The 22,198-nt window shown below is 40.4% G+C and overlaps 1 protein-coding gene across 1 annotated transcript in view; it reads left to right on the top strand.

The window, feature by feature from the left end:
- Window positions 1–19,484, top strand: part of PRDM6 (PR/SET domain 6) — a 114,229-nt gene extending 94,745 nt beyond the window's left edge. Inside the window, exons 6-7 of the mRNA XM_023548747.2 lie at window positions 10,029–10,205; window positions 17,952–19,484. Coding sequence (XP_023404515.2) covers window positions 10,029–10,205; window positions 17,952–18,066 — 292 coding nt within the window. The 3' untranslated portion in view covers window positions 18,067–19,484. The remainder of the gene's footprint in view (window positions 1–10,028; window positions 10,206–17,951) is intronic.
- The last annotated feature ends 2,714 nt before the right edge of the window (window positions 19,485–22,198 follow it).

The raw sequence follows: 22,198 nt of genomic DNA, 5'->3' as shown, positions 1-22,198 counted from the left end.
TTGCTCAACTTCACTGTTACTAGAGCTGCGTGAATGGGCTGGTGACTGCAGACAAGGAATCTGTACTTGCTTTCTAGACAGTTCTAAGTCTAAAGGGGAGCAAAATGGGAGGAACATTTATGAATATCATAGACGGAAAAATGAGGTCAGGATAATTAGAATCCTCTCTGTCTTCCAAAGATAATATAGCTTGCTGCTCTGCTGCTGTCATGGCCGTTTCAGGGTTCACCTCCAGTGTGCCGTGGGTATGAACTTAATTAAGTAGAAAGAGGTAATGAATTGGAATTTTTTGCTTAGTAGTGTTTTTCTTCAGAGCATGCAAACCCATAAATCCTGCTAAGCTGTCAAAAGGAAATACCTACTCTGCTAGTGATGTGGAGGAAAACAGATGCCACTTATTCAATAAACTAATATCCACACAGAAGAAAAATGTTGACTAGATACCTCAGAGTCAAAGTTGGTTTGAAAGTTTGTCAATAAAGAATTTTATGGCCATGAACTGAGGATGAAATTTAGCTGAACAAGTGAATTAAAATTTCAGGTACTCTGACGAGTGGCACAGTAGATATAATGGAACTATTATTTATGAATCAAAACCAGTTTATTCGACAGCCTTGATAGCTGGCAGTGCAAAAGACAAAAATGAAATTAATTCAATAAGAAAGGATTGCTTGTGTTTTATCTCTCCTTCATGTCCTATGAAACTTTGATTAAACCAAAATATCTAAGAATAGCCTTGAAAATGCATGTTGACTATAAAACAGAAAATAATATTTATAATGAGAATAGGAGACTGGGAAACAGGACTCCTGAATGGTTTCTTAATTTCACCACTGCTTAACCTTAAGCAAGCCACTCAGCTATCCTTATTTAATAATATATACTCGGGTTTCCTGCTTCAACTCAGCAGGATACAGCAGTATGCCCAAAAAAGCCAAGCAAGGGCGGGGAGAATGGAGATGTGGTGGGGGGTGTGTGTGTGTATATTTTCGAAAGTAATAATAATTTTAGAGTACGTATGCACATTTATATGTATATATGCAGTTACTTGTGCCATTCTAATAGCCACTGCTCAGAATCAAGCATTGCTGACAATAAGGTTGCAACATTTACGTCAGGCCTGTATCTTCACAAACTTTGACTTTCAATAGAAGGAATGCTCCTGGTGAAACTATCAACAGATTTCTGCACATCATAGTACTGTTAGCTCTGGAGGTGATACAAAAGTTTTGAAAATATTTTCTTCATTCAGAAGGGTTGTTAAAATTTTTGCCCTTCTTGTAGCTTATCTATTTTAAGTTCATAAAACATTTTGATTTTTTTAATAGAAAAGATGCATGAAAATCTTATTGCTATAAACATGCTTTATAAATTGAGTGAGTGCAGAGGGAAGGATCTCTGATGTGCACAGATTCATTGTAGATGCAATGTAATAAATGAACGTGCAGGGTAAGATAAAATCATGATTAAAAGTTTCTGAATTCTGGAACTCAAAGCTTAGCTTTGAGTATGACATGACTTCATGCCGAATGTCACATAAAGCAATGAAAACCTGGCAGAATAAGTAGAAAGCAGACTATTTTGTCTGACTGTAGTTACACTTAGAAAATCATATTTATATTATGGTTTAAGTCCCTATAAAGTCTACTTTGTAAAATAATAGTGTAGAAAATGTACATGGACAAAATAACATCTATGAGAGATCGCTGAATAAATGCTGATTTTAAACTAATTTGGAATTACTGGCAAAAATCCAGGTAGTATGAGACTCCCCTCCTGTACTAGATCCTGATGGGCTTATTTGACTCAGACGCCCAGGTGTCATGTGGCCAGGACTTCCCAGATAAGGTGAAGTAATGGGTGCTTGCTATCTGGGTAAATAACCAGAGTTGGAATGAATGACTCCAGCAGTGGGACCATACTTCTCCCTTCCCTGTGCTTGTTGGTGAAGACCTGAGAGGTGGTTCTCATCATTCATGAATAAATTAAAATTAAGAATTATGACTTTAAAAAATCAGTCATGAAGAACAAAGCTTTTTAGTGTTGATGTGGAGATGCTTGAATTGTACCATCAGGTCTGAGCTGATTTCCGAGGATAATGAGGAAATAGAGAGAAATGTCCAGTCACTTTGACCCACTAGCTTCGTTCTAGAGAGGTAATTTTCTTTTAGAACATAAGACTGGAATAGCCCTTTTTCATTCCAGAGCCTAGGATGCCTACCTTTGTACCAGAAAGTTTGAAAGGAAAAGGTAATCTCATAATTCTTAGCCACATGCGTGAATTGCTAAATCTGGGAAATGTATAGAAGCACAATGGAACAGTCAGTTTGACCACGATGGTAGCTAAATTTGGAAGCTTTTCTGTTATTATCCATGTGGAGACTTCCGACCCCCGAATATAAGTATATATTCTTTAATGATCGACTCCGTAAATCAGCTGGCTTTTAGTCTTTGGCAGTTTGTGCCCATTCAGCCATAAATGGTAAAAAAAAAAAAAACATAGAACCTAACAGTCAGAAAACATCTCTCATCTATTTGGAAAAACTCAAACGCTTTTATTTTGATAGGAAAATCTTGTTATAACCAGGGGCAAGAGAGACACAGAAGACAAAGTCAGAAGATAAACAGCTTAGAGTTACAAACAGGCCTGAATTTGAAACAGGCCCCAGAATCTTAGATCCAAAAGATTTTTTTTATTCAGTGAATTGAATGTTTGGTCATGAAATCCCAGACATTTGAACCTTCATCAAAGAGACTGTGTGTCTACATCCATGAGTTTTTTCACGTGAGGGTCCATCACAAAGTCTATGCCTTGATTTAAAGGAACAGATCTGTGGACACCCAGGGATGCCAGACTCAGCATTTTTCACCACTGTCGTGTTCACATCAAATGCAGGAAAAAAATTTCTGTTTGAGAAGAAAACATTCCTTGATGGTTACAAGGGTGGGGAGAGAGGGAGAGGGATATTTACTAACTAGATAGTAGACAAGAATTGTCTTCGGTGAAGGGAAGGACAACACACAATACAGGGGATGTCAGCACAACTGGGCTAAACCAAAAGCTAAGAAGTTTCCTGAATGCAACCAAACACTTTGAGGGACAGAGTAGTAGGGGCAGGGGTCTGGGGACCATGCTTTCAGAGGACATCTAGGTCAATTGGCATAACAAAGTTTATTAAGAAAACGTTCTGCATCCCACTTTGGTGAGTGGTGTCTGGGGTCTTGAAAGCTAGTAAGCGGCCATCAATGGGTCTCAATCCACCTGGAGCAAAGGAGGATGAAGAACGCCAAAGACACAAGGAAAATATGAGCCCAAGAGACAAAAGTGCTACATAAACCAGAGACTACATCAGCCTGAGACCAGAAGAACTAAATGGTACCTGGCTACCACCAATGACTGTCCTGACAGGAAGCACGACAGAGAGTCCCTAATAGAGCAGGAGAAAAGTGGGATGCAGATCTCAAATTCTAGTGAAAAGACCAGACTTAATGGTCTGACTGAGCCTGGAGGGACCCGAGAAGACATGGCCCCCAGACTCTCTATTAGCCCAAAACTAAAACCATTCCAGAAGCCAACTCGTTAGACAAAGATTAGACTGGACTATAAGACATAAAATGATACTGGTGAGGAGAGCTCATCTTGGCTCAAATAGACACATGAGACTTTGTGGGCAGCTCCTGTTCAGAGGAGAGATGAGAAGGCAGAGGGGGACAGGAGATAGCTGAATGGACATGGGAAATACAGGATGGAGAGGAGGAGTATGCTGTCACATTACAGGGAGAGCAACTAGAGTCATATAAAAATGTGTGCATACGTTTTTGTATGAGAAACTGACTTGAACTGTAAACTTTCACTTAAAGCACACTAAAAAAGGAAAAAAAAAATTTGACCTAGCAAGGTGGGAATCAGCACTAAAGATAAAAACACACCCAAGAGGGTCCAGGAGCCATAGAATTGTTATTTCATGGTTTTGATTTGTTAATATTAAACGAACAAAAACAAAAATTCTCTTCTTCCTTTACCCCAGGCTACTGACTTTTTCTTCTTCTGAGCAAATTCAAAGGGAAGAAGGTATTGGAATCTAGATTAACCAATATTTTATTGAGGGACTTCATAAACTTTTGGGTTTTGCATAAGCTTATTGTCTATGCCAGGGCAGCTCGACTCACTTGTGTTTGAACCAGAAGTTAGAAATCCCTTTTCTCTTCTGTTTTTCTGCTGCAGAAACTCCCAGCAGTCCCACTGAGGCGGGGAGGGGGGGGTGGCGCTCCAAAAAGGGGTAAGCAAAGCCCTCAATCATGGTGAATTATTTTCTGATGAATATGTTCTCTTTTATTTTCTGCAGAAAGTGTTTTTATAATGCTTATCTTTACTTTGTTTAATTTGCATCCTTTTTCTTTTCCTTTCTCCTTTTTTGATTGTTTGTGCCACATGGGAAGGTCTGCTTTCAGCAACCCTGGCACCATCAGCTGTTCATATTTGTTTTTCAAGTGTCATTGTTTGTAATTGGATGGTGGTACCAGAGGGGCAAGTGACTCTAGAAGGTGCTGTTTGGTGGGAGGAGCCTGGAGATAATCCATCCCCATAATAGTTTCTTTGGAATGTATCCTGTTCTTGGGTTCTGCTTTTTTGTTTTTTTCCCTCCAAGTGTGAAGGTTATCTTCCTTTTAGCCTTCGACGTTCTCCAGGCCCTTTGGCTCTGCACTTTTGTAACTTCCCTGAAATCTCCTTCTCCTTAATTTTTTTTTACACAGAGCTAAGTTCTTTTCACACTGCACATGGCCAGCAGTGACCTAAGTAGTGCTCCCTTTGAAGTCTCAGGAGATTTTCACTTGGACTTGCTGACACGGAATAAGGAACAGAGAATGTGGCCCCAACTAAACAGCTTTTGTCCTGGGGGCTTTCATGCCATGAAATAAAAATCAAAGAAGGATTAATATTTTGAAACCAAACCACTCTTAGTTTTGTTAAATGTTTCATCCCTTTCCTATGTGTACAGCAAACCAATTACAGACTCAGAGCAAATGAAGTGCACATTTACTAGAGTAATCTTTGGCAGAGGAGCTGCCAGCTACAGATAATGTGAGGGGATGTACAAAATTGTTTTACTGCTTTCTTTCAGCTTAAAATTTTAACAGCCTTGATATACGATAACTAAATCAACCAGGCTTTGACTGTTTTTTAGTTATTTCTTTATTGAGTGTGGAGCACTTTCTGGTTTTTCATGGAGCTTGATTATTTCTGTGTTGGAACTAGACACATGAGGCGACTTAAATTTAAGTTAATCAAAATTAAGTAAAACAATACTTCAGTTTCTCAGTTGTATTAGCTACCCGTCAAGTGCTCAACAGCTACATGTGGCTAGTGGCTTCTGCATTGGATAGGACAGATATGGAATATTTCCATCACTCAGAAATCATTCTATTGAACAACACTGCTAGGGGCCTCAAGTAGCAAAAGAGCCATAAACTGTTTCCGGGTGTAAGATGTCCCTTTGTGAGGAACGCTCATTTTGTGTGCTTTGAGAAGAGTGAAAAATTGTATGTGTGTAGTGACTTGAGGTTAATAAGTGTTTTAGAAAGGAGATGCCCATTTAGTTGTGTAATGACATGAGCTCCTAGAAAGAGTAAAGTTGCCTCAGCACTTAAGGATCTCAGTCCCCATATGCTTCTTCTAGTCTGACACATCAAAAGTAGACAAAATCTGCTGCCTGTATTTTCAATTTGGAGTTGAATTTGTAGCCAAAAGTTTAATAAACTAAAGTCTTATTTTTGGCCAGACCTTGAAAAATTTATGGAGAAATTACTCATCAGAATAAAAAGTGGGATAATGGCAACTAATTCTGTGCCTCAGAGGACATTCAGTTGTAAATTGAGAGGTGGTAAATTAGGTTATGCGAATAGAAGTGCAGGAAGCATCAAAAGAAGATGCAAGGAACACTCAGAATCACTGTACCAAAAAGAATTAGTTGATGTCCAGTCATTTCAGGAGGTAGCATGTGATCAAGAACCGATTGTACTGAAGGAAGAGGTCCAAGCTGCAACGAAGGCATTAGCGAAATACAACATTCCAGGAGTTGATGGGATACCAGTTGAGATATTTTGTCTATGCCAAGAAATTCAGAAGACAGCTACCTGGCCAACTGACTGGAAGAGATCCATATTTATGAGTATTCCAAAGAAATGTGATCCGACATAATGTGGAAATTATCGAACAATATAATTAATATCAAATACAAGTAAAATGTTGCTGAAGATCACTCAAAAGTGGTCACAGCAGTACATTGACAGAGAATTGCTAGAAATTCAAGGTGGATTCAGAACAGGACATGGAATGAGGATATCATTGCTGATGTCAAATGAATCCTAACTGAAAGCAGAGAGTAGCAGAGAGATGTTTATCTGTGTTTTATTGACTATGCAAAGGCATTCGACTGTGTGGATCCTAACAAATGATGGATAACATTGAGAAGAGTAGGAATTTCAGAACACTTAATTGTGCTCACGCAGAACCTGTACATGAACCAAGAGGCAGTCGTTCAAACAGAACAAGGGGATACTGTATGGTATCAGGAAAGGAGTGTGTCAGAGTTGTATCCTTTCACCATACTTATTCAGTCTGTATGCTGAGCACATAATCTGAGAAGCTGGACCATATGAAGAACATGGCATCAGGATTGGAGGAGGACTCATTAATAACCTGCAATATGAAAATGATGCAACCTTGCTTGCTGACAGTGAAGAGGGCTTGAAGTATTTACTGATGAAGATCAAAGACTATAGCCTTCAGTATGGATTGCAGCTCAACATAAAGAAAACAAAAATCCTCAAAACTGGACCAGTAAGCAACATCATGATAAACGGAGAAAAGATTGAAGTTTTCAAGGATTTCATTTAACTTGGATCCATAAGCAATGCCCATGGTAGCAACAGTGAAGAAATCAAACGATGAAGTGCATTGGACACATCAGTTGCAAAAGCCCTCTTTAAAGTGTTAAAAAGCAAAAATGTCCCCTTGAGTACTCAAGTGCACCTGACCCAAGCCTTGGTATTTTCAATGGCCTCATATGCATGTGAAAGCTGAATAATGAATAAGGAAGATTAAAGAATTGATGCATTTGAATTATGGTGTTGGTGAAGAATATTGGATATAGCATGGCTTGCCAGAAGAACAAACACATCTGTTTTGGAAGAAGTACAGCCAGAATGCTCCTTAGAAGGGAGGATGACAAAACTTCATCTCATGTACTTTGGAGATGTTATCAGGAGGGATCAATCCCTGAAGAAGGACATCATGCCTAGTAAAGTAGAGGGTCAGCAAAAAAGAGGAAGACCCTCAGCGAGATGGAGTGACACAGTGGCTACAATAATGGGCTCATACATAGCAACAATTGTGAGAATGGCACAGGACTGGGTAGTATTTTGTTCTATTGTACATAGGGTTAAATGACTCAGAACCAACTTGACGGCACCTAACAACAACAGTAACAATGGAAACATGGCTCCTTGGATCACGCAAATAGTTAAGCTCTCAATTGCTAATCTAAAGGTTGGTGGTTCTAACCCACCCAGAGATGCCTGAGAAGAAAGACCTGGCAATAAGTTTCTGAAGGGTTACAGCCATTGAAAACATTGTGGAGCACAGTGGAGCACTCTATGGAGCACTCTGATATACATGGGATCACCATGAGTCAGAATCAACTTGACAGCAACTGGTTTGGTTTAATAGAAACAAACATAAACACAGTCTTAAGTCTTGTGGCCTGCTGTCTCAAAAGAAGTTGTGAAGCTTGAGATTCTATAGTGGTGGTAATGTTTTCCAAGTTCAGCTCTTGGGCTTGAAGATTTAATTGTCTTCAGTGTATTCTTATGTCCTTAGATGAAACCCTAGACACAAATCATTGGTTTTACCGTGATGTAAAAATTCAGCATAAGTTTCTCTGTGGTTATTTCTGCTCTTCGGTGTGTAAATCTTTGCCACTTTGACTATTAACATAAAAAGGATGGATTGACTTCTGACTATAGGAAATAAATCACCCCAACTTTTGACAGCAGTGTTAGAAAAAAAAGAAAAGATTAATTGGTTTTATTTAGTGACTTATTGTTTATTGTGATAGCTATTAAAAAGAGATAACCAGAGGCTAATAAATGTTAATGGTCCCTTCACTATTAGAAAAATCAACTGTCAGTGGATATAGAATATATTAATATATTATTTTGTTTATAATCTGCAATAACATAAAAAAAAAAAACCACCCCTGAGAGAATTCTTTTTTGAGGAACCTGCAAAAAAAAAAAAGGTTAATGGTTGCTACAAAGAACAAATTTGGCAGGCGGACATTTTCATCTACATATAATTTTATTGGCTTTCAAAGCATTATTTTATAATTGTAATAAAATGCACGTGTAATTTGTCAAGATTGATAAACTTCTTACCAAGGACTCTTATATATTTCCCTGAAACTTGTTCGAGAGCAGTTAGATAGATTTCTAAATGTAAGTAATTAAAATTGTATAGTATTGAGTTATTGACTAATCCTGGACTATTAATCAAGCTAAAAAATTCTACAATCAGTGTTCAGCGTGCTGAAGCCTGGTAAAATAATAGTATTTGTGTTCAGTGAGGCAAGTAGCCACAATTAAGCACTTTACTTGACAAATGAGAGGGTACACTTTATTTTGCACTTAATTGTTGTATATGCATGGTCACCATCCTCCCCTAGCCCTTCATTTTGGTTTCTGGTCTTTGGGAGCTTATGCATTTGTTAAAGGTAGAACAATTAAGTCTGCTTTAGCCATTGGCTTTCTAAATGCAGCCTGGAGGTCTGGGCCACACACCAGGGCCTGGGGAGTGCTGTTAATATCCCTCACAAAAGATTATATAATTTTCTTAAGAAAAATTTTTGATAAACAAACTAGAGCCCTGTCAAGGAATGATATGAAATAGCTTTGAATTGGGAAAATTCCCAGGTTTTATATCACTCACCAGATTCTTCTTAAGTAAGCAAAAGAATTTCTGTAGAGAAGACAGAATTTTAATCTATTTTATGAAAACCAAAAATTGATTTACTTCTTGTGAGCTAGAAAGAATGTTCTCTGGTAATCTTGCTAATTATCAGGTATTTGTCACAACTTCCTTCTATTTGCTTTTACATCAGAGCCCTCCTTCTGCAACCATCATTTCTGTGCTGCTATAAATCATTTCTTGCTACCAGATTAAACTGGGGAGCTGAGGTTCAGGAAAAAGACCCAATGGGTAAATATGGGGCAGGTGGGGGGTGGGGAGGACTCAGAAGTAGAAGTCAGGATTTATGAGCGTGTTTCAAGACCAGATTTCTTTTGCAAAGAGACATATCTGGGTGTATATCTATGTTCGTCTGTGCTACGCCAGCAGTTGTGCTATCAACAGACCTCAAGGCAGTTTAGTATTTATTGAAGCACACATGCTCTTGCTTACTTGCCTGGGTGTTTGCCTGGCGCTTAGAATATGGTCCAAATACCCAAGAGTGACCTTTGCATCAAGACCTTATTTCCTGTGAGGAGAGTTTTTCCTCAGTTTTCTGAACTGACTTTTGGAGATTATAACTGCTTTTTCTGTCCCAGCAGATGATTGTAAAGATTAAACTAGATAAATGATTTTAAAGCACTTTGAAAAGTTAAAAGTGCCATGGAAGCATAAGAGACAATTACGTATTTTCTCTTTTAACATTCTTCTTAGTCAAGCCTGTACTTCAATGAGAACGAAAATATTTTTAGGGGGTAATAAAAACAAGAAATTAGAGTTTCTTGAGATGGTGTGATTCATATTGGGCAGGAATCTTCGTTTGGGAATTAATGTCTCTCAGCAGTCCTGTGCATTTAGTTCCAGTGGCAACAAGAAAACCAATGGGAATCCAGCACCCAAAGCTTTATGCTCCATTTAAAAAGTTGGGAAATGTCACCCAGAATTTTGGCCCTTCCTTCATGGTGCTCAATTCCATTGACTAACGTAGAAAATAATGACCAGGCAGTATCTTTATTTGTTTCAGACCCTACCAGTGTGGTCACTGCTCCCAGTCCTTTTCCCAACCTTCAGAACTGAGGAACCACGTGGTCACGCACTCTAGTGACCGGCCTTTCAAGTGCGGCTACTGCGGTCGCGCCTTTGCTGGGGCCACCACCCTCAACAACCACATCCGAACCCACACTGGAGAAAAGCCCTTCAAGTAAGTAGCAGTTAGCCTTTTCTTCCTCCTGACTCTCTTAGCCTTTCCCTAGAGCCAGCAGAAGAATGGAGGGACGGGCTGTCGGCACAGTGCTGCCCAGCCCAGCCAACTGGTGGAGAAGGCTTTTTCGAAGGTTATTTTTTTAATGTCCAGGCTGCAAAAGGACTCACTTGTTTAGTGACTGAAACTTGGAAAATGAAATCAGGAAGCCTATCCACTGGTCTGGGCTCGAGCTGTGCAACCTTGTACATGAGACAGTCTTTCTGGGTCTGTCTTCTCATCGGTAAAATAAGGAGGTAGGAGTAAATAATTTTAAAGTTCTTTCCAGTTCCTGAGGATCTGTACTTCTAGAATTTGAGTTAGGAGCCTCACAGAGCTCTTACAGCCATCAGTAAGCCTCATGGCCAACAGCAAAGTGCCCACAATTTAAGAATGTATGGATAATCATCTCCCGGGGAGCTGGAACCTTTCAGAATTCTGGTGAACTATTTCCTCTTCTTTCCTATGTGTGACAGAAGTTTGAATCTATTATAGCAGTTTATTTGTAACTTTTCAGTTTACACTTTGGACCTCAGAATTACCATGCTGGTGAAAAAGTAAACATAGACACAGGACATGTCAAAGCCCTTGAAGATTCAGGAAATGTGGGAAGCGATAGTATTGAATTTCAAGGGCTTTGGCAAGGTAAAGGCACCTGACAGAGAGTGTGTGTTTCTAGATATATCACAGTCATGACAAAAGTCAATCTGAGTTATGCTAGATGACCTGTTCATGTCTTCATTCATTCATTCCTTCATATGTTCATTCATTCAGCAAATATTTACTGCACACCAACTCTTGTACTAGTCACCATGCTAGGCACAAGGGATACAAAGGTGAATCAGACTTAGCTCCCTTCTTTGAAGACCTCATAGTCTCTGGGGAGGCCCAATTAATAAACAAGCATTATACCATAGGGTGGAAAGCACGACAATAAAGCATGTATGTATGACGTTTCAGGCTAGCACAAAGACAAAGTAATCAATACTTTCTGAGGGAGATGATGTTTAAGATGCCTGTTGAAGGACGAGTCGGAATTTACCAGACATGCACAGGGAAAGAGGCACTTCTGGCAGCCCAATCAGCACGTGACAGGGCTCGGGCGTGTGAGTCCGCATGTACAACTGGTCGGTGGTCTCAGAGCAGTTTTTACGGCCTGTGTGATGAAGTCTTTTCTGTTCAAACCTCTTGTATCTCCCTGTACTCATTTGCTATACTGGCTTCCCCTGCTTAAGAAGGAAAATTAAAAGGGCATAGGTGTTCAGCCTTATTTACCTTTCCGTAGGCCAAGATCAAGCAAGAGAGAAAATGAGTCGGGCGGCAGGAAATAATCCCCATGTTCAGCCTCAGACGTAAAGTCTTCCCAGAGCTTCATTACCCAGATTCCCTCCCAGACCTGGTTCCGTGGTGTGCCTTCGTCGTTGCGCTCAGCCAGAGGTCGGGCTCAGCTCCGGGTGGGAGACTCTGAGTGAGAGTCCTGCTGGTCTGGTTCCTGATCTGTCTTCCAGCAGATGGAAGAGTTCATAAAAGATTGTCATCTTCATTCAACCTGCCGAAGACTTAGATACCTATGAGTTGGAATCGCGTCAACGGCAATGGGTTTGGTTTTGATTTTTGGGTATTCATCATTCTTATGGTATCTATTTACAGGACTGTTAACCAAAAGGTTGGCAGCTCAAACCCACTCAGAGGTGCCTCAGAAAAAAGGCCTGGCAGTTACTTCCTCCAAAAGGTCCAAACCCCAAAAAACCAAACCCATAGTCATCAAGTTGATTCTAGACTCATAGCCATGAAAATTCTATGGGGCACAGTTCTACTCTGCAACACATGAGGTCACCATGAGTCAGAATTGACTCAATGGCAATGGGTTTGGTTTTTATTTGGTTTATTCATCATTCTCAACTGTTTTCCATCTTGGTTTAACTTGTGTTTTAATTAATAATAAAAGTAGTGATACTTCTGTCTGTATACATCGATGCAGGTTGTTCATGCATAAGGGTGTCTGGCTGAGAGGACAGTGGGGTCTTAAATCATGCCGGCACCAGGCTGGTCAAACTGGCAATAGCCCCCTCTCCAAAAAAAAAGCCAAACCCAGTGCCACTGAGTCGATTCCAACTCATGGTGACCCTGTAGGATAGGGTAGAACTGCTGATACAAGGAGTACTGGTGGATTCGAACTGCCAACCTTTTGGTTAGCAGTGGTAGTTCTTAACCACTAGGCCAGCAGGGTTTCAAGCAATAGCCCAAGGGAAGCGCTATTTTCTAATCCACCCTAAGGTGCCAGATGGGCTGGCACAATCCTAGAAGTTCCCTATCTCAGGAGTTTGTGTCATAACCTACCCAGTGAACTTTGTCATCGCCTCATCCTGACTCCTGGGGGCGTCACAGATTCTGGCTTCTCCACTGCTCTGGATGTGAAAGACAAGAATTGTGCATTCCCATGCCTTTGAGCAAGACAGCTTTTCAAAAGCAGAGTTGCAGGAGAACTGAGAATCCTCCTGGCCACTTCTGTTGCAGAGGGCAGCCAGACGGATATGGTGCCAGGAGACAGATTGATTTTATCTTGTTGCTGTGTAAATAGATTTTAGTAATTAATTGAAGAGGTTTCAGGGTCAAAATGGGAAATAGATTTCTGTTAATGTTAAGGTGTTACTTATGTGTAACCTCATTGACTCCATTCAAATTTTTTTCCTTTAACATCCTGTTTTTGTCATGTTTCCAATAGAGTTGCCATCTTAACTTAATTTTAATTCATCGGATTAATATTTGAAGGGCTTTAGTGATCGTGATTTTTTTTTTGCAAAAATATTTTTTGTGACCATAACCCAATTTCCTTGGGGAAAAAAACAAAGCAAACACCAGGTTGGTTGGATTCGATTCTCTACACACCTTTTAATTCCTTCTGCTCCTGCTCGTATCAAGATAGCCACATGCTATAAGTTTTTTTCTCTAACTTATCAAATACATATTCCCAGGGGAGAGCTGAGTGTATACTTATTTTAAAAGTACAGGATTTAAATGTCTTCTAGGAAATGGAAAATTAAATCCTTTAGTGTATACAACCAGGTCTTTCAGGATTGAACTCTCCAAGGGAGTGTTGGGAATCTTCCAACCATAGCTCATGGATATCCATCCCATGGACATTTGTAAATATTATGAAGATATCCTTTTACAAGCTTATAAAACAAACATTCAAAAAAGAAAAAAACCTTTGTTGCAGATTAGTCAATAAAATGTGTTTTGCCACAACAGTTAATTTTACTACTTCAACTAATGGGTATTGGCTTAAACAATGTTGCAAAAAAGGAAAAGAATCTTGTAAAGATGCACAACCCTAAACTGTGCATCTTGGGCAGCTTCCAACTAGATGCCCCAAATGGCTCAGTCCCCAAATCATCCTACCCATCCAGGGCCCAGGAGACCTCCACAGAGTTCTCCAGGGGAAGGCGGAAGCCCTTTCTGACTTCTAAATCTTTACCTAAGAAGTGGTTTTTCAAGGGAGAGTGAGATTGTTGCAAACCAAAGAAGGCTGGAGGAGACTGGGCATTAAAAGATCAGAGTTTCATTCTAGACTTTGCCTCACAATCTGATTGGCTGAAATCCACTGAAAGCCTCCATCCTTGGAGCTACATGCAGATCACAGGCTTGTTGGCAACTAACCTAGGCTATTAGACATAGAATTTCTAAGGTAAATGAGCACATAGGTAAACTGAACATCAAAGGATTAGATTAGAGGTCTTGGCTTTCAGTTTGTGCTGTAAAACTAGAAGCCATGGAGAACAAGGAGCAAAAACAACTCATTTCTTTTAATAGCAATTGTCAAGCACTTTATTGCCAAAAGGGAGGGAGGGAGAAAGAGAGGAAGGGAAGAAAGAAGGAAAAGAGGAGGTTGCCTGTCTAAAAAGTCTTTACTGCGAGGACTCCTTTCTTCTTCTGTCATTAAAAATAATCCCTCAAGATCTTAGTAGGCTGCTCTGCCCTGCCTGGGAGGGTCTGTATGAGCTGCTTGAAGCCTGGCTTCTGATCCAGGGAAGCTGTAAGAGCAAGCCAGGACTTTTCTTAGGAAACGCTCTTCTCTGCATCTTTATTAGAAACAGGTGGAGATATTCATCACTATGTTTCTCCCTCACTTTCTGGGTAGAGACAGTTTGGCTCAGTATAAAAATCAAAGGAAGTTCCAAAGGAGTGCTGATGTTTGAATAAGATCTAGGCGAAATCAAAACAAATCAGTGAATGTACATTGAGCACATCCTGTATGTGAAACCCTGTGCAATTGGGTTCAATTCTAGGAGTGCTTTGTGACTTGTAAAGGCACAGAAAGCTTATTGCATGTTTTCTGTGGAACAGACCTTTCCATGGTTTTGCTCCTCTGTCTGTCAATCTTAGATGGTGATCGTTAAATTTCCTGTGTATATAATGCAATCAGTCATCACTTTAGTAAAGAATGATCTCAAATCTAAAAGGAAATCAAGTTTAATGAGGACTCTTAGAGTGGAAGACAGTTGGAAGCTTTCTCTTTACTGAAATATTTGAAAGACTTTCCATTTCAGTGTTCCTGCGATGTTTCTGTCAAGGCTCTGACATCAGCACTTTATGCTAAAGAGAGACACACATAGGGAAGATAATCTGTGTGCAAGAGCATTCCTTCGTCCTAGCTCATTACCCACGTCTTTCTTTCCTTCTTTTTGCATTGTTGTTGTTGATGTTGTTGAAGGGTTCCGTCGAGTCAGTTTGGACTCACAGCAACCCCATGTAACAGAGTAAAACTACCTCATAGGGTTCTCTAGGCAGTAATCTTTATGGGAGCAGATAACCAGGTCTTTTCTGCTAAGGAGCTGTTGGGTGGGTTCAAACCACCAAACTTTCAGTTAGCAGCCAAGCATTTAACCATTGAGCCACCAGGGCTCCTTGTCTTATTCCATTACTCCAAATGAATCCAGGCTTAGACGTGCCCACACCCAATCACTTGTTAGGAATTGTAATTTAGTGTTAATTGAATGTTAACCAACTGAATGGGGGCCTGACCTTCTGGCACCTAGATATTTTAGTTGAGACCGTCCTTGTGATGCGTTTCGTTAAACTATGAAAATATTTTGTGAAGGGAATTCTATTTTTAATTGAAAACAATGAACATAAAAATGAAGGCCTTCCCTCATTAAAAAAAAAAAAAAAGAAAGGCTTTTTTTGTACCTAGATCCCTTTGCTTCCTCAAACATACAGCTTGTGTTCTTGTAATTTCCAAACCACATAGGTATTATTTCTAGTAGCCCACTCTCCTCAAGAAGGGGGGAATTTCTGGGAAAGGAACCTAAACTAAGGTGATTTTCTACATATCTGCATGTATTTTTACTCACCCTAGGTGAGCAGATGGTGCTAAAGATAATTTTTCAGCAATGGTCTTGCACACCTTGTAAGCTAGACTTAGTAAGTTCCCTGAATACTACAAGAAATTGTTCCATGCCTATAAATATTATGTGAGGCATTTAAACACTTGAGAAAAATTTAACTCTCATTTTAATATCTCCATTTAATCTGAACCTTTAAATACAACATATAGTTAGGTATTTACCTCATATGAGGCACTAAACTTCCTGTGTATGGACTCTTTATATTCTAATACACAGGATTAAAAAATAAAAAGCAAAAAACAAACCCGTCGCGTCCAGTCAATCCGGACTCGTAGTGATCCTACAGGACAGAGTAGAACTGCCCTGTAGAGTTTCCAAGGAGAGCCTGGTACATTTGAACTGCCAAGCTTTGGTTAGCAGCTGTACCTCTTAACCACTACACCACCAGGGTTTCCAGTACACAGGATTAGAAGGGTAAAATCATGACCTAGATAAATTGTCATTCCTCGTAATTGCTCGTTATTCTACTTTCTTTGAAATTGATTCTAGAGCTTAAAAAAAAAGCAAAAAAGGAATATAATAATTTGAAAGTTTGTCAAGCAGTGAAAGGTAGTATATTTTGACACACTAATCCAGCAACTAATCAATTTTCTAATAAACAATCAGCAATTCGCTAACGTGTCATCGGCACTTCAGGAGCTCTGGAGAGGGGATGAGCAGCCCACGGACGTTAATGAATACACCAGAAATCATTAGGTGATCGATACTTCTGAGTTATTTTCATTGAGCTGATAGGTCTGATACATTAAAGCTGACATTATACATTTGTCAAGATCACAGTGCAGTTTTTAACAGTGGAACAGGCTGCTGAAAATATTCCCTGAAAGACAATTAAGGAAACATAACTTCTTCACACTGATATACTTAGCGGGCACAGACACCCGAGAAATCCAAGTGCAGAATCAAGTTCCAGCCACCTAACATCCAAAGATATGCAGAAGTCTCCAAAGTGCATGGAAGTTTTATATTTTTAGTAATTATTTCTGTGGTGAGGCACCTTCTATAATTCAGTAAGGAGGAGGAAGAGAAGGAACATGCCCTGGATAAGGGGGCCTGTGGCTTCCTTGTTTATGGCTTTCAGTCGGGCAAGGGGCACATGGTGGCTTTTGCCAGAGCCTGAACAGTGTGGGGACCAGAAAAGCAGAGGTCGTTTTATTAAGAGAGAGACGGTTGTCTGCAGTTCCTCCTGAATAGCTTTTTCTTCAAAGATTTGAGGAGGGGACATTATGGGATGGCTGAGGTGGCCCTTGTGCCCTGAAAAGCGCTCAGCCAGTGCTCTCATCAGCCCATATGTGCAGGGTGGTGACGGGGGTCACTGTCTGCCCTTAGCTTCCTGTGACAGTTCATCTCTGTGTATACATACAAAACAGGCGACCAGCCAGGAACAACAGTAGAAAAACTAGAGGCCACCACTAGGTCTTGTTTGTTTGTTTTGGTAGATTGTGCAGCCATCAGACTAGTAAGTGTGTGTTGTGTGGGAGATATGGACACAGGAGATAGACCCAGAGTCTCTAGATTACAGTTTTTTGTTTTGCTTAGTTTTAAGTTAAGAAGAGATATTCTAGAAGTGGTGAAACTAGTTTTCTCCTCATCAGACACATTGGACCACATAAACATTACTTGTACTGTACTTTCTGGAGAGATGAACATCTTGGCCTATGCAAACATCCACTGATCTCTGGTTCCTGAGCTCCCTCTCACCCCAGCACTGTTTTCACCCTAAACACGGTTGGGCTGTGATACTCTAACTAGCTTTTACCAAAAAGTAGCCACCCAAGTCACCCTCCTCCCCCCACCCTACGATAGTCACTGCAAACTAATGTCCTGCTTCCTCTACTGTCCAAATTCAGAGATGATCGCTCTTTGGCTGCTGTGCCAAAGGAGTACAATTCCCGGTTCTAAATTAGCAGCAGGTGAAATTCTATTTGTCATCAATTTCTCTTTGGGGTTACGGAGCAGAAAACTGCAGACAAGCTGCTGCTTTGATGGCTCACTCCTAAAAATCTCTTTTTGTTCTTTATCTATTTGAACTGACAGTGATCAGAGCTGCAGCAGGACAAGGCTCTCTGGAGAAATCACCTTCCCCCTGCCTATTGACAGATCCCTCTGTTCAGCATCAGATGGGCTTTGTCCCATCACAGGCATCCAGGCCTTGGAAGGAGCCACCAATTAAACCTCTTGAGCTGGTAAAATCTGAAGCCACTTTGGAGTGTCTGTTCTGATTAGGCAGGATGAGAGGAAGCCCATCACCCTGCAGGCCCCGCTCCCTGGTCTCAATTTTCTCTCTTGCCTCCACCAGGTGCGAGAGGTGTGAGAGGAGCTTCACGCAGGCCACCCAGCTGAGCCGACACCAGCGGATGCCCAATGAGTGCAAGCCAATAACTGAGAGCCCAGAATCAATCGAAGTGGATTAACTGATTGACTGGTTGGAATTAAACTGCAAGGAGAGTCATGATTAAATGTCACGGACACTTAAGCAAAACCAAAGATTTCCTCTGAGCAACTTTCAATCAGTCCCAGAAAACCAAAAGCAGTAATAAAATAAGATGTTAAGAGATATTGATCCTGGCATGGAAGTCAGACCAGGAAGGAGATTATTTATTTATGACTAGGGATGAGACTTCTTTCAGTGGACAACTGACCCGGGATGGCTAACATTTCCAGTCCCACCATGTATTTGCTTTGTTTCTAAAAGCTTTTTTAAACTGTTATTTAATACCAAAGGGAGGAATCATGTGGGTTCCTCTGCCCGCAGTTGTGACTAAGAATGCACAGGGACTTGTTTCTCGTTGCACCTTTTTTTAGTAGCATGATTCAAGGGGACCCGTTGTACAGCCCTTCTTCCTGCTGTTTTGGTTTGGCCTTGCCTGAGGCCCAGAGGGGACCGTGGAAGCAGAAGCGCGAGCCTTCACTAAGTCAGTGCCATCTTCAGCCCAGAAGGCATTCTGTTTGTTTTCTCCACGCTCACTTTTCATACACTTTTCACGCGGCTTCTTTCATCCAGCGGCCTGATCAGGAGCACCTGGAAAAGGAAGAGAATGGTTTAAATTTCAAAATTCAAGGGGGAAAAAAATGGGGGACATTCTTTGTCCTGTCATGATTTTGAAAACATTAAAATTATTATGTACAGAGCTTCATAATACAGTATATTGTTCCGAAGCAGCAGATAGTTGAGAAAATTTTGTTTTCCATAACATTTTAGCTTAAAAAAAAAAGAAAATAAAGTTCTTTGGTATGAAGCTGAATATAAGGTATTAGGCTTCATGTACTTTTTTTTGTTGGTGTTTTGAAAGTGGTTGGATATTTAAGTGCCAAGCCCAGTTGTTAAGGCTCTTGTAGGCAGTTTCAGCTTTCTCCCTTGTACAGGGGAAGCCCAGGAGGCCTGTTTACTTGGTCCTGAGGGTGGGAAGAGCACTTCTGCAGAAGATAGGCCAGACGAGGGGACGCTAAGTGGAGGAACCGCGGGGAGGGTTGTGGTGAGAACAGACTGCCCAGGAATTACCTTGTCATCTCCTTCAGCCATTGGTAGTATTCTTCCCTCAAGATTTATCAATTGGAAGAGAAAGAATTATGTACACAATCTCACTGTTCTTTGAGTGGTGGAAAAACCAAAAAAAAAAAAGCCAAACCCAGTGCCGTCAAGTCAATTCCGACTCATAGCAACCCTATAGGACAGAGCAGAACTGCCCCATAGGGTTTCTAAGGAGCGCCTGGTGGATTCGAACTGCCGACCTTTTGGTTAGCAGCCGTAGCTCTTAACCACTATGCCACCAGGGTTTCCGAGTGCTAGAAAAGTGAGTTTAAATTCAGCTAGCCTTATGGTGGTTTCACAGTGGTGCTCAATAGAATTGGGTCACATTCCATGAAATTAAATAATATCACAAAAGAGTAACCATTCTTGGAACTCTTGGTCCATTAGCTTGGAGCAGCATCTCAGAGACTGAGTCTATCTTGATGGCCAGTTCAGATAAAACCAAATAGTTTTCTCTAGAATGTTCAACAGCTATTTATGTAGAGTTCCTGGTCACCCGACAGCAGGACACAGCCTTTTAAAGAACTCCCAGTCATTTAGCTCTCTCACTGTCTTCCCTCAATGAGATTTTCAGACACATAGATCAAGCCACTACTGAAAGGCAACAATACTGCATGATTTCAGTTTAATCTATCATCATCTATTTCGTTTTCAGAAAGTCTTCTTTCCTTTTAATTTTGCTTCTCCATCCTTTAGCCCCCAACTGCCATTCCATTTAGAATAGAGTAAAACAGGGCCTCACTAATTGTAGGAACTCTGGTGTTGAAGTGGCTGAGCACTCGGCTGCTAACTCTAAGGTCAGCAGTTCAAACCCACTAGCCGCTCCGGGAATGAAAAGACTTGGCCCATCTGCTCCTGTAAAGAGTACAGCCTTGGAAACCCTGTGGGGCAGTTCTACTGAATCCTATAGGGTCGCTATGAGTTGGGATCTACTTGATGGCAATTGTTTGGGTTTCTTTGGTTTTCCCTAATTCTACTTGTGGTTATGTATGAATAATTATATATGAATATATATGAATAATCTCTAGGGTTGTGGGCCACCAAAGAGGAGTTTGACAATTTTGACCTCTGTTGCCCAATCTCAAGTCATTCACCTAGAATTTTCCCTCAGTTCTTATTGGCTCAATGTCATGGAAGTAAGTAAGCAAACTATGTCTCTATGTAACTGTTGCTGGTTGAATGTATTCTCTCTGGTAAGTATTAATGTGTTCCAATTTTACAGTTCCCTGCCCTAGGTGATGGAGACTTTTGCCAACAAATGTCTGTTGTTGGGAAGGGTAGAAAGAATATGTAGTCATATTAACCCCAAACCTACAAGAGAATGACAGATTGACTACGCTGACAGCAAGCTGAAACCTTTGTATTTCTTGAAAATGATATAAGGCACTCACCTGTATGTTTCTAATATTTTCCAGTGAGAAAAATCAGTTCAGCCATTTGCCTCATTTCACAATTGAGTACATTGTAACCCACTGAATCCTCTGGGGTTCCACATGAGATTCACTCCTCCCTTGGTATCTGGCAAGGGAATTGTTTTCACAACAATGATCTCTGCCATTCAGATGGCTTTGCTAGCTGATCCCAAACACTCACTGAATGTAGCAGTAACCTCTGCACCAAAAGATTGTTCTAGCATTCTACTCCCATTAAGCCTGTTTTTCTCCTCTACTGTTAAAGAGAAATTTTTGGCATGTATTTTCCACCAAATTGGGTAAGAAAATATTTTTTGCTTAACAAATCCAAAATCGGATACTGTAATTTTTGAGGCATTTGGGGACATTCACAATTTTCACATACTAAGACATTGCAAGCTTCAAATAATCCAGCCTTAGCTGTCAGTCCATACAACAGGCCTAAAAAAATCAGTTGCCATTGAGTCGATTCTGACTCATGGTGACCCCCCTATTTGTCAGAGTAGACTTGTGTTCCATAAGGTTTTCAATGACCGTGATCTTTTCAAAGTAGATCACCAGGTATTTTTTCTGCGTTGCCTCTGGGTGGACTTGAACCACCAGCCTTTTGGTCAGTAGCCGAGTGCTTAACCCTTAGCACCACCCAGGGGCTCCACTATGGGCCTACATCTGCAAATTGGCTTGAAGCCCCGAAGCTACTGAGATCATTTGGGTCCCAAATGCTTTTAATTGAAGTATGTGCGGGGGCGGGGGGGCTCCACCTGAAACCTCCCAACAATTGCTTTGGCCGTTTGTACTTAAAACTGACAGATAATCTCTTGGGAAACAGCAAATGGGTGGCAGAAACTATGGATAATAAAGATGTGCAAGTTTTCCTTATTAGCAACTTCCTAATTGATAATACTGTAAAGAGAACAAAAGCTCTGAATCAGTGAGGAAAGAGGATATCTAAACTGAGAGAGAGACTATCAACTGAATCGGTGTTTGGCACCCAGAGCAATTCCTCTTTGCCCTTTTCTTTCAGTGGGAATAGAATAATATATGTCTATATCTCTTCTATGTATATTCAGAATAAGACTTACCATCCTAGCATAAGCTCACTTGTCTAAGAGTCTAAGCCAAAGGTAATGCCAGGCAAAGTTAAGGAGAATGAGGGGTTGTGCTGCAGAACATTATATTTCTAGAAAAATTTTAGTAGCCTAAGGCAAAAGTGAATGTTCTCCCCAGGGAAAGTGCATGAAATATTTTAAGATAAACTTTTCATGTTAATTGTCTTTACTCTAAAGTTTGTTTCCTTGGAGGGAGGTGTGCTTTTATAGTTATTGTGAGGGTAATTAAAACTGCAAAACTTAGTCCTGTATCATTTATATAATTTGATTCAATTAGTAGATGTTTACTGAATGTCCATTCAAGTGTTAGCCTTGTGCCAGAAACTGTATAATAGAAGATTATAATACCACTTCTGCTCTCACAGGGCTTATGATTTATTGGATTATTCTGGAAAAACTTAACTCTAGTCCATATTTACAAAGCTTTACAAACATTTACCAGCTCATCGGATTTTTCAATCGGTTGGTTGATTGCTTCATTCATTTATTCAAC

The sequence above is a fragment of the Loxodonta africana genome, chromosome 2 (genome assembly GCF_030014295.1).
Source record: "Loxodonta africana isolate mLoxAfr1 chromosome 2, mLoxAfr1.hap2, whole genome shotgun sequence".
Classification (NCBI taxonomy): Eukaryota; Metazoa; Chordata; class Mammalia; order Proboscidea; family Elephantidae; genus Loxodonta; species Loxodonta africana.
The sequence above is the reverse complement of the archived record's forward strand: the minus strand, read 5'-3'. Positions and strand labels throughout refer to the sequence as shown.